Here is a 13237-nt window from a genome sequence, read left to right as displayed (position 1 = left end):
TGGTGGGGATGGGGTCAAATAAACGTAATGAATGGAGGAGATGTTGGGAAGGGGTGAACTTTAAACTTTGTGCAGTCTGCAGGGGCAGGGGGAGGTCAGATTTAAAAGGTAAGTGTTTTGGGGGTGAGGGCAAATAGTTAATGTAATTGTTATTGGGGGGTGTGAAAGGGGCATTAGAATTTTATTTGATAAATTTTGGGGGTGCGTATCTTTAAAAATGTAAATATGCCAGCAGGGCTGGATGCCCTTTAAAAATGGCACCAGTGCCTGCGCACAGGCAGCTGATGCCATTGCTGGTGTTGGACAGCCCACCCCCTCCACGTGACTGTGGGGTGGGCCGCCCCTACTACTTAAATGAGCCGCTGTGCAGGAGATCGCGGTGGCTCTTTGGCGTGTGTGCCGCCATTTTTTGAGCTCGCCACTGGAAGCGATGGCAGGCTCTTAAAATCCAGCCCAAAGTCTTTAAAATTATGAAAGGTTTTGATAGGGTAGATGTAGAGAAGGTGTTTGCACCTGTGGGGGAGACCAAAACTAGGAGTCATAAGTATAAGATAGTCACTAATAAATCCAATAAGGAATTGAGGAAAAACTTCTTTATCCAGAGAGTGGTTAGAATGTGGAACTTGCTGCCATATGGAATTGCTGAGACGACTGTCATGGATGCCTTTAAGGAGAAGCTTGAGAAGCACATGAGGGAGAAAGGAATAGAAGGTATTTCTGATAGGGTTCGATGAATAGGGTGGGAGGAGACTCGTGTGGAGCATGAACACTAGCATAGACCGGTTGGGCTGAATGGCCTGTTCCTGTGCTGTGCCTTCTAGGTAAGGCCAAACCCAAAATGCCAACTTGCAAAATTAATTTAAAAAACAGTTCCATTTCCAGGGTTATACTGACCATACGGATGTCCTGTCAGCCACATGGAGGGACTCCCGGTCCGAGGAAGCCAGGGGTGAGCTGCTAAGTGTGAGGTGGGATCGGTCGGCCAGCGCCCAGTTCCAGCCAGAGCCGGGCCTCCCATCACCATCAGGTTAGAGTTCAGACTACTGGTGCCGCAGCCTGGAGGGTGTAACCGGGCAAAATCTGCCAACTCCTTACTCTCTCTGCGGTTGGATGAGAAAATAGCCAATTAGATTCAAACAAAGATTAATGTAAAAAAAAGCTGCATTTAGAAAGTCTAAGTATGTTTAAAATTTCTTGCAAAACAACGTGTACAGAGGTCGTAAAATGGCCACTATTGTATTAAGGCTTTAATTTCAGAGAGAGGTTGATTGAATAATTTACAACTGACAAGACTATGAATGAGTTACGATCAAAAATCCCAGAGGAAATAAAAATCCATCCACACCAATAATGATGTATTCTGCTTATAACCCTTGCACTTTCATTTGGAAAATACATATAAATTATACTGCTGAGGTGGTTTTCTGTAGCCAGGGGAAAGAAAGCAGAGAGAGCTGCTTATGGACATTAATATCATCCAGCAGATCTGTTAACCTGCGATGACTATTGAAAAGCTGACTGCAGGGCACGTCAGATATTAGTCCAACATTGGCTTGTTCCTTGGGTATATATTAGAGGAATTTGAATACCTTGCATTCAAGTACAACCAGACCAAGAGCTATAACTGAGCTGCTATTGCAGTGGTCTGGGAGGAAAGGAGGGGAGAGAGGCAAAGAAACTGAAGAACTGTATATTGGGACACACAGGCTGGCATGAATATGTAGGCCTTTTGATTTTCCTTATCACAGAGTCAAATGTGTCTTAGCCTCTTTAACTTTAAAAGAAAACTGACAGCAGCTGACCAGAGGAGTAAGTAGCTTGCTCCGCCACTGTGTGGCCATCTGCACGGACTGCTTCATTTAAAATGAAACCAAGAGAAAAATGCCAAAGTGAAAACTAATCCCGAGACACTGAGAGATTTCAGACCAACTCCTGCGACTATACATTCATTAGCACTTTGCAGTTCAATTCGAGGATGCTAAGGGACAGATTTCTAAAATGTCCTGACCTTTGCTGCAACTCGCAAACTTCCTTGGTTTAAAATGCAAATGGTTGGATTCGTATTTTGCTAGACCTTGCAGTGTTATCTTTTATGTACATGTATCTAAGTATCTAAGTTTTTCTAAGTATTGTGAGGGAGCTGGGAAAGTGAAATTCAAAAGCACTTTGTAGAACAAACATCTTAAGCTTTCATCTTCGACTTATCTGTGCAAGCAGAAAGACAGGAAAGCATAAATCACTTAACAGTATAGCAGCTCTGCACCTCGGTGTAAAGCAGTGAATAGGCCCTCTCTCCCTGCACACCCACTGAGCTACACTAACAAAAGGCAAACAAACAACTTCAGAGGAAATCAGCCAATACCAGGGTCTCCAGTCAGTTGTTTCAGAAACCTTTCAACCCAGACAAATAAAAAGAGGGCCATAAAAAGATTTTTTTTTCAAACATGTTCTTTTCTCTCCAAAGGCAAATCCCCCAACATACCAACTTTCATTGTTGTGTTTTTTTTTATAAGTGAAGGCTAAAAGCTATTTTTTCATCCGTGTAGGATCGAGCAGGCATGATAAAGGGCTGTTTCCTTAGACTGTAACTGCAGGATTCGGATTCCTTCAGGCACAAGGTCAAGTTTAGAACAGTACCAATCAGCCAACAGAATAGAGCATGCCCAGTTATCAGATCTGGCCCTCCCTCACCCCAACAACACTAAGCTGGTGCAAGCACACTTATACATGTTGGGGAGGGGGGAGATATTAGAAGCAAAATATTGGGAGCAAAGATATCCACTGAAGAAGTGTGCACTGGAAGGGCATGAGCGGTAAGGAAAAAACTCTTTTGAAATGCACAGACATGCTATAGATGTAATTGCTCAGTTGACAGGGAAATGGCTTCCCCTCCCCCCCACCACCTCAAGCAGTCACCTTTCCAAGTAGTGTGCCTGGCATCTGAGCTTGCTCATCACCATTGGGAATGAGTTTTGTCAGAAGTTGGCTGCTCCGACAGGTGGGGCATCTCATTGTAGAGGCACACACAAACACACCACAGAACTGGCACAGTGAAGCTGGCACAGCTGGCCTGCTCTGTTGAAGAAGCTCTTGTTTCACATGAGCCAAGTCATGAAATGGCACAGACAAATGTTGGGGACAAGCTTCCAACTGCCTCATGTTATAAGGGAAGTTTTACTGGCAGCATAAAGCAGCTTCCATACAGCTGGGGAATTTAAAAAAAAAATTACCTGGAAAATTTCCAAAATATAGAAGTGATTTTTCATTTGTGTACCAGCTTTCCATTGAACTTAAAAGCTCATCACATTTTATATAAACGTTCATCAGTCTTTCAGTTTAAAATTTCCAAATAAGCAATTACACTAGGCGCACACAGTGGTAAGTTGCTAACAGATTAATAGAGTATTGTGAAGTGAGTTCAATGTTAAAAAGTCTGCTGAATTGTCCTCTATTGTTAAAAGTCACAGAGGGAATTATCTGTATTGTATCAACATTACTCAGTCACCCTATTTTGTACTGTCCAACTGCTGGCGGGAGCAGATAACTTTATATAGCACTCCTGTTCTGACAAGGCGTCCATGATACATGGTCCCCATTTGTGATGTTCCTGGTATGGAACATCATGACTTCACTGCAAGAGACCGCTATAAAGTGTCTGCTCCTAGGCTACCTCCACCAGCAATTCTATGATCCAAAACCGGGCAACAGGGAATGGCTAAGTCAAAGCCACTAAATGTGCAGTGATTTCCTTTTAAGGTATCAGCCGTGCCTTAGTGGGTAGCACGTTTGCCTCTGAGTCAGAAGTTTGTGAGTTCAAGCCCCAGTCTAGAGATTTGAGTACAAAATGTAGGCTGACACTCCAATGTAATACTGAGAGTGCTACCCTGTCTGTCTTTAAGATGAGGCATTAAACTGAGGCCCCACCTGCCCTTTCAGGTGGATATGAAAGATCCCATGGCACTATTTCAAAGAAAAACAATGTTTTCTAGCCCATATTTTTTGCTCAACCAACATCACTAAAACAGATCTCTGGTTATTATCGTATTGCTGTTTGTGGGATCTTGCTGTGCATAAATTGGCTGCTGCATTTCCTACATTACAACAGTGACTACACTTCAAAAGTACTTTATTGGCTCTAAAGCACTTTGGGATGTCCTGAGGTTGCGAAAGGTGCTATATAAATGCAAGTCCTTTCTTTCTATCTTAATATTTAAGATTATGGGGCAATTGGTGGAACAATACTTCAATTTCCCCTGGCAAAGTACGGCGATAGATGTGAGGAATTCACCATTGTACCATTCATCACACACTCACTACAGTTATAAACAAGCCTTTATAATTCCCCTACATAGCATTTATGGCAACATTGAAGCACTCGGCCACTTTTCTTACCACATCACAAACTGTCTATAAAAGGAACATAAAAGTTGAGGTTAATGTAAGAGGATATCTAAAAACAAAAGTCCCAAATAGTAATTCAACTAACAGACAGGGAAAAAAAATAACTGCTGTAAGTCAGGATTAAATAACAAAAATCTGATAAAGGGGCTCTTTGTGTTCCTCCAACAGCTCTGCCATCTTGGATCTGTGCCAGCTTCAGGCAATGCAGCTGTACCCTTGCCACCCTACTCAGCTCAACCCTGTCTCATTGACTGTGGTCATGCAGGACCAGACGCTGTTCTGTCTCGTCACTGTATCTGGAGGCTTTGTGAGAGCAGACACATAGAGGGTGGACCACAGTCAAGAAAAAAGATAAAGCAAAAACATTCCCTCTAGGGAACCAGTTGTAAATATAATAATAATTCTTCCAGTGTACATAGTGCAGCTTTTTAAAACTGTTTGTCTTGGATCATTTGAACATAATAACACTTGTAGAACTTGGGGTAATGGAATTAATGAGGCTACTTTTCATTTCACACAACATTTTTCCATAGCAGTGAATGGGCCTGATTGTTACATTAGGAAAAGAATTTGTTACACATGTACTTTAGACTGAGGTCATTGTCGTGCTGGTCACTCTACAATCCCTACAAGACATTACATCAACCCAACCAATTCGTGGCACTTTCCTCCTGAAAGTTAATTTTCTTCTTTTTTTTAATGTTATGAGCAGATATCCTGTGGCATTGCTCAAGTTGAATGACAGATAGAGCTTGTGCTTGTACAGCATCTCCAAAGCCAATGAAGTACTTATGAAGCATGCTCACTGTTGTTCTGTGGGCAAACACGAGAATCAATTTTACAGACAGTAAGATCCCACAAACAGGGATAAAGATAAATGATTAGGTCATCTGTTCTTTGATGATGTTGGTTGAGAATAAAAACTTGGCCAGGGCACCAGAAGCTTTGCTCCAACCAACAGCGCACAACTCAATCAGTACTGCACTGGCGTCAACCTAGCTTATGTGCTCAAGTCCTGAGGAAGGAGCTTGAACCCATGAACTTCTGACTCAGAACCAAACTGCATTGCAGGCTGTGGTATTTCATAACAATAGTGATATTGTCAACAAAATGAAATGGGGGGGAAAGTATGATGGTGATGCAAGTGTTACACTTACAAGAACTACATGCTATATGAAAGACTTTAAATACATTACTGCCATGGTAAAAGACAGAAAACCTACATGGCACATTTGTTGCCCATTCTTAGGTGCTCTTGTGAAGGTTGTGGTGGGTCTTCTATTTGATATTGTCAATGACCTGGTTGAGTTGACCCAATTATGCCTATGCTGTGCTAACATGACTGGTCCAAACACATAAAGCCCTAAATTGAAGGAAAGCCCTGAGATGGCTAAATGTGGCACTGAGGACGTCTGCCAGGTTCTGGCCCACTCACCTCAACAGCTTCTCCTGCTCTCGGGCAATGAGACGCTCCTCACGATGTCGCTGTCGATCATCACTTCGCTCGTCGTCTGTGCGCCCAGGTCCTGGAAACAAGAAAACGACCAAATGTTGTACCTCAAAAGAATGCCATAATCTCAGCCACGTACTGCAGACACTTTCAAATATTTATTCCATTTAAATTTGCAAGGAAATTTAAAACATGCTGCCAAAGATGATTGAAATGTAATTCTTCCCATTGGATTGATGACGTAAAAATTTCACTTGCAATTTTGTGGTGTTTTTAAAGGATCAAGAAATGTAGACAATCATGCTATTGCAAAATATCATGAATTCTACCATTTCCCCACGAAAATATAACCTCCTTTGCCCAGTAGGGGGAGGGGAAGAAGAATATGAAGAAGACACTGTGGGACATTTGTTTTACATATTGCAATATAAGGGCACATTATAATCTCACAACATACTTAATGGGTCTTAAAGGTTCAGTCAAAATCGCAGTTACCACAGGGCCAGTACAGCTCTTGGTCATTAAGTGCAACTCTCATCAAGGCCAGTGCCTTCAAAAAAGCCACTCTTGTACTCTTGTTCCCAGTCCACAATGTGCATACGATGATGGAAAAAATAAGCAGATTCCACTCCGAGATCCCACTAACACCCAGTTAACAAACTAATCGACGCGGTGTGACTCATACCGGAACACCATCAAAAGCAGGCCTAGCCAAGAATCTCTGAGGTCTTCCCATCAAATCAGTTTTACTTAAATAAACATGCAGTGAAACAGGGTCATGTGTACATTGTTGTAAATGTCATAAATCACTATGTAGAACCAGTGAACATTACAACAGTGAAACAGACAATGCAGCTCACTATATCGGCACATGAGCTACCTCCTCCCCACTCCCCAATGCCCTTTAATAATCCTTTTTCAAGCAGCAATCTAATGCCTCAGGAATCATAGAATGGTTACAGCACAGAAGGAAGCCATTCAGCCCATCGTGTACTGCTGTTTTTCTGTAAGAGCAGCTCAGCTAGTCCCACACCCCTGCCTTTTCCCTGCGGTCCTGCAAATATTTTCTCTTCAGATAATTATCCAATTCCCTTTTGAAAGTCTCGATTGAATCTGCATCCACCACACTCTCAGGCAGTGCATTCCAGATCCTAACCACTCGCTGTACAAAAACGTTTTCCTCCCTTTTACAAAGTATTTATGGACTCTACTTCAACAATGGTTTGGACAGAGAACTCCACATTCTTACCACCCTCTGTGTAAAGACTGTTTTCCTGACTTACCCAATAATTCTTTTGTGACTATCTTAAGTTTGTGCCCTGCCGTCACAGATCTGCTGACTAGTATAAACAATCGGTTGCTATTTACCTTCTTAGTAACCGTCCTTAGTCCAGAAGAACTTCTAGAATAAAACAACAACAACAACAACCACCTATATTCATACCGGGCCTTTAACATAATAAAATGTCCCAAGACACTTCACCGGAGCATTATAAAACAAAATATGACACAAGACACATAAGGAGGTATTAGATCAGATGACCAAAGGTCAAACAGGTAGATTTAAAGGAGCACAGGGAGGTAGAGAGGTGGAGTGGTATAGAGAGGGAATTCTAGAGCTTAGGGCCTAAGCAACTGAAGGTGCAGCCACCAATAGTGGAGCAATTAAAATTCAGGATGCTCAAGAGGCCAGAATTAGAAGAGCACAGATATCTCAGAGGGTTGTGGGGCTTCAACAGAGGACCACTTTCTGTGATACTACATTATATTTATGGAGATGCTCTTTTGCATTTTAGCCCCTTAGCAATCACAGCTAGTTACACAACAGGAGCCTCTTAACATCAATGCCGATTGGAAATTGCCCTTTGAAACAAATCCCTCTTCTATTGCTCTTACATTCCCGCTTAGAATCAATCTACTATCTAACAAAGCCAGACAGAGAAAAGATTTCTCCCCGGCTTCTTTATTGCCATGGTTTTTAGCAGTTATCATTCAAGTTAATCTCAATTTGATTCATAAAAATCCATTGCCTAACCCTGCACATGATAGAGCAAGACATAATGCTGGAACTGCCGTGCCCTGTAAAGAACATTTAGCCTCAGAGAGGAGTATCCAATGTGCATTTCGAAGGCTGCACATTCGCAGTGTTTCTTCACAGCCACTACTTATACTGGAACCCTCCTGTCTGTCCTGAGGGGGTTAATACCATAGTCTTAGTGTCTAAGGCATGACTCATTAAACAGTCACTAATGGTGAATTGAGTTAGAGCACCACTGTTCCACCTGCCACCATTCTTTCTAGGATGCATTAACTCAAGTTTGTGCATGGGTCTGCATGGGTCAGGGCACTTCTGGACATGTGTGGTAGAGGTGTAAAAGCTAAATCTGACTCTGTCCTCAGCCAGTGACTGGCTATGGATATTTTCTGACAGGGGTCATCCGATATTAGCCAGGCCAAGATCTCTGACCAATTCCGCCTCCTGCCCATGGCAATACTGTGTCTGAATGTCACTCTCTCACTGTTACCATGGGCTTGATTTTCAATTCAGAGTCGGTAACCCAACGCCCAGATAATTGCTGGGTTCTGACCCTGTGCCACATCTGTGTCACTCATGCAACGCAATCATCAAATTGGCTAGAGGCAAGCTCGGTGCCGAGTTAGTGGTGCCAAGTGTTACCAGGAGGTGGGAACTGTCTGCACAGCACAAAGTGGCAAAAGCTGACTGCAACCATGATGGAGCCTGCTGCTGCCTTGCAGAAGAGAGGAGGTCACATGGCGGAGGACCAGCTGCCTTACTGCGCACAAAGGTGGGCAAATGGCCAACTGAAAAGTACTCCACCCAATCTGGAGCAAGATCCCCAGGACCAAAAAGTTAGCAGCATAAAAAAAACCTTCATTTCTGCCCATCTTGAACCGGACAGCTGTGCAGCAATGGGCACCAGACTGGTCGGGTTTGCTGATTTACAAATTCAAAATCTCCTTCTGGCCCTCCACATTAACAAGCTCCTCACGGTGCTTAACGAGCCGTTAACTGGAGGCGAGCGGGTTCCCGGCTCCCCCCGTCCCCCGCCCCTCACTTTGAAAATTTGTGCGTGTCCCGGTGGCATCAAGCTACCGACTCACCATCTGGAAGCTCTATTTTCAAAGCGTGCCTGCTCCTGTTCAGACCCCCATGGGTAATTGAAAGTCCTGCCCAGGTCTTCGATCAGCTGACTCATCAAGACCATAGATTGAAGCATACACATTTCTACTCTGAATGGCTCAGTGTACATAATGCATTTGTCCACTGACCCTTTGGGATAGTACCAAGAAACAATCTCATATTAAACCATTTGTTAAGATTTTTCTTTGGACTAATGGCCAGAAGAAAACCCTTTGCCTACTTTTGGATTAATTTCTCGTTCTCCATCTAATTATCACCATGTCTGCTCCAACCGAATGATGCTCAGTAAATCCACTGAGAAGAAGTAAAGCACATCACAGCATAACAGGAATATCATCACAACAGCAACAGACTCATTCTGAACCTTGCCAGCTGCCTCCTGTCCCTCGCTGCGCCCGCCTAATCCATCATCCTCATTTTTGCCAACTCCCACTGGATTCCCCCATCCCCAAGTGCACCACTTTCAAAACTGCCACCCTCATTCTTGAATCCCTCTATGGCCATGCTCCACCCCACCTATTCAATCTGCTCCAGTCTTGTTACCCCACTCACACCCTCTGTGCTTCGGAAACTGTCCCACTGTATGCCATCTCCTTCGCTGCCAGTGGAACAACCTCATCCCTACACCTTGCAAACCTCCCATCCACGCCACATCTCTCCTCCTCTTCAAAGGCCTCCTTAAAATCTACTGCTTTGACTGCGCCTTGATGTTTCATGACATTAAAGGGGCTACATAAATGCAGGTTGTTGTTATTGTTAAAATGTCAATTTATTTTTGTACTGTTACATTAATAATTCCTATGATGCTGGAACTTGTGTAAATGTTAAATGAACAATAAGAAGCAGTTTAACAGATAAGAGTCCAATATTTTACCCTTCTTGATGATGCTAATTTAAGGTTTGATGGATAAGTTGACATTTTGAGGGGACTACAATCAGTAGCTACTTCAAGGTTAATCAATTCACTGCTGTACCATTGTTTAGGGTGGGTCAGAGGTAATACAAGGTGCAGAAAAGACTTGGAAAGATTTCATGAAAAATAAAGACCTGGGACCAGGCGGTGAAAGAAAAATATTTCTGATACCTAAACTCAACAGGAGTTCAAATAAACTCCAAGTTAACGTTTCAGACTCTGTAGAGAGCCTTAAAAAAAATCAAGGTGCCTAAGAGTCTCTCCTGTTTAAAAAAAAGGCCAATTTCTAAAGCCTCTGTGTGACCTAACTGAACCAGGCCTGTGAAGAACTCTGCATCAGAACAACTTTGTTTTCCTACATATATTTAGAGGAATGTGATGGCCAGGAAAACACAGGTAAAATATCAGGTGGTCATAAGACCACCCAGGATCACAAAACACTGTACTTAGTCTGTGTCATCTCCTGGAGTGGTTTTGATATACTGAGAGGGGTCAGAGAGGAATTTACCAGACATTTTTCCCCCTTATTGGAGGGCAAGATTGATGGACCACCTCATCTCTTCCAGACCCTCAATTTTGTACACTCGTATGGGCTGTACTTAGTGCTACATTTTGTTCTTTGCATCGCGACTGTAGCAGTGGGGAGGGACGGTCTACATTTCATTTGCTTCATTCATTCTCCACTGCATTACATTTAATGGGAAACCTGACTTTTACTAAAGCCTGACCTTTGAAGTGCTGCATTTGAAAGTCGATTTTTGGGACGGGTTGAGGGGCGAAAAATAAATGTTGAGCTTTGTCATAAAGGCTCTATTCTGTGTATAATTCATTTACTTTGACAATGTGAATGGTTACTGAGCTTCAGAGTATAAAGGGCATAAATGTTTGTTGAGCCCATTTGGAGAAGTTTGATTTAATGTACGGTATTGTGGTGATGGAAGAATTAACTTAAATTATGCAACTAAAAGGAGCCCCTCTTTTTCAATTTTACGATTTTTTCTACCTACAATGGAAAAATAAGTCCATTAATAGTGTGATTTTAAAGCAAAGTCACAGCATTGTTTTAAATAATCAATTTTAATTTCCCTCCCCCCCACCCATTTATTCCTTCAGGTGGTTGTAGAATGAGATAATTCTGCAAAATACTGAAAGCTGCTTTTGCTATCTATGAATAGAAGCCTTGTCTTTAAGGAAAGTAAGAAAAGAGTATGTATAGGCCCCACACCTACCATGCTCAGTGGAAAGGCTTAGGGCTGTGTCTAGGCAACCATGGCCTAAATATCAGCATTTTACTTACAATACTGCAGATTTGTCATCTAAACTCTGCTTTTACATTTCTTTAAAGCTCACTAAGTCTAGAACCTTCTCTTATCACAAGCAGGCTAACGTTATTACCAGGATCTCCTTGCGCAGGATAAAAAAAAAATTAATACTTTTCCTCCCAAGGCTTGTCCTGTCGCCTAGCAACAGGCTGGAAGGCCGATTAGAATTCAGTTCTTGTTTGCAGCTTTTAGTTCTGCTCAGTAAATTACATTTAATGTTAGCTGCCTGTATCCTAGTCATTGAAATGCTTTACAAACAGCTCCCTGTGTTGCCATTGCCTACTGTGGACTGTTGGGCCTTGGCAACAGCCAGAGAAACTACTTCACAGACAAAGATTTCAACTGCAGACCACATGATGTCTAGCCTAAAGAATTTCTATACAACGGTATGCAAAAGGGAGGGAAGTGTTCCTCTTTATTCTCTCCCACTGTGTCACCAATCAATTTGTACATTAAAAACACATCATATTGTTGATGATAGACAGGGCTGGGTCATGTGACCGGCACATAGACGTACTGGGTTGAATGGCACAGTGTTGCTTTATTCTTTGCCCCCTGCTCATAAATAAAAGAAAAGGAGGCTCCTATAGATCGGCACAAATAGAAAGCTACATTCCAGTCACTAATGAGTTCAAGGTAAATATCAAAAACACACTCCTGTACATTTGAACAAGCAGTCGTTTTAGAATACCAAGGACATAGGCTCTTTGAATTTTATATTTCCCAGCACACAAAGCATTATGATTTTTTTAAACAAGCATTAAGTAAGCAAACAATTTTAAAGGCCATATGTCCCTTCTGCCGTGGGCTCTTGGTCTTAATGCAATTTAACCTTGGCGCCCAAGATTTTACTTTATATTTTCTGCAATGTCATTCCTAGTTATAAACACGCAAAATATCTGGCTGCTGGGGCTGGACTATTTAATCAATCACAAAAGGAAAACCAATCTCTAGTTTTAGCGATAATTTGGCAAATAATTCTGTTGGTTTTAATACCACATTTTCGATCACCAAGGCACTTTGTAACAACGAAACCGAAACCTTGTTAGTCTAACCTAGCTGACTTTGTGCTGGTATTTCCCTTGCAGTTTTTGAAATTCCACAACTTAATGTTTGCTCTGTGCACAGTATCTCAAACCAGAAGTTGAGGCCCGTAATTTTAAAAGGATCTACTGTACCAATGAATAGCCCATTCAGTTCCAATCACTACATTGACTTTTAACACTCCATATCTTACCTGCCTAAATTCCTTTATTTAAAAACATATTCCTGAATCTACTGAAAATCACTTGCATATAAATATAAATATCACTCGGACCTCAAACAGCTTCTGGACTTCACTCGAAACTGTCTCCAAACTCGGACAACAGTTCTACCGAAATCACTTGCACCACAGGAGCTCTGATCTTGAATCTGGACTCCATCCTATTATCTCCCATTTACTTCCTATTATCATCATATTATCTCTTATTTCCAATTTACTATCAGGCTTTTATGTATCCAAATTTTAATGGAACCAAGCCTCTGTAATTTGAACTTCCCCTGAGTCCATTTGCAGGGGTATTTAATCTGCCATTCCGGACACGAGCACGTCATTTTTCCACTTTTGCTTTTTTTTTAACTTCTTTTTTCTTTACCCCTCCTAGACCCCTCTCTTGTATCGACATATCTCCTTTCAATTCTCCACTCACAGGTGCTCCCTGGCTATGTTGGGACGCTGGGTAAGGTGTCATCATCCCTCAGTCAGCTTTCTCTAAGGGCCATGATGTCAATGCAATCATCCACAACAAGTGGATGAGCAGAAATTTCCTCCAATTAAATACTGGGAAGACTGAAGCCATGGCTTAGAGTCCCTGTTCCAAAAACTTTTCCCTAGCTACCGACTCCATCCCTCCCCCTGGCAAGAGTCTGAGATTAAACCAGCCTGTTCACAACCTTGGTGTCACATTTGACCCCAAAATGAGCTTCTGACCTCATTCGAGCCATCA

General features: G+C 42.3%; 1 protein-coding gene across 10 annotated transcripts in view; it reads right to left on the bottom strand.

Annotated features, from left to right (window-relative positions):
- tnrc18 (trinucleotide repeat containing 18) overlaps window positions 1-13237 on the bottom strand; it is a 161448-nt gene that overhangs the window by 64034 nt on the left and 84177 nt on the right. For all 10 annotated transcript variants that reach the window (XM_068055767.1, XM_068055771.1, XM_068055769.1 and 7 more), the window contains 2 exons: window positions 5837-5927; window positions 895-1100 (listed from right to left, as the gene is read on the bottom strand). In XM_068055767.1, coding sequence (XP_067911868.1) covers window positions 895-1100; window positions 5837-5927 — 297 coding nt within the window. The remainder of the gene's footprint in view (window positions 1-894; window positions 1101-5836; window positions 5928-13237) is intronic.

Source organism: Heterodontus francisci, chromosome 24 (assembly GCF_036365525.1).
Source record: "Heterodontus francisci isolate sHetFra1 chromosome 24, sHetFra1.hap1, whole genome shotgun sequence".
Lineage (NCBI taxonomy): Eukaryota > Metazoa > Chordata > Chondrichthyes > Heterodontiformes > Heterodontidae > Heterodontus > Heterodontus francisci.
This window is presented reverse-complemented; position numbering and strand designations above follow the sequence as displayed.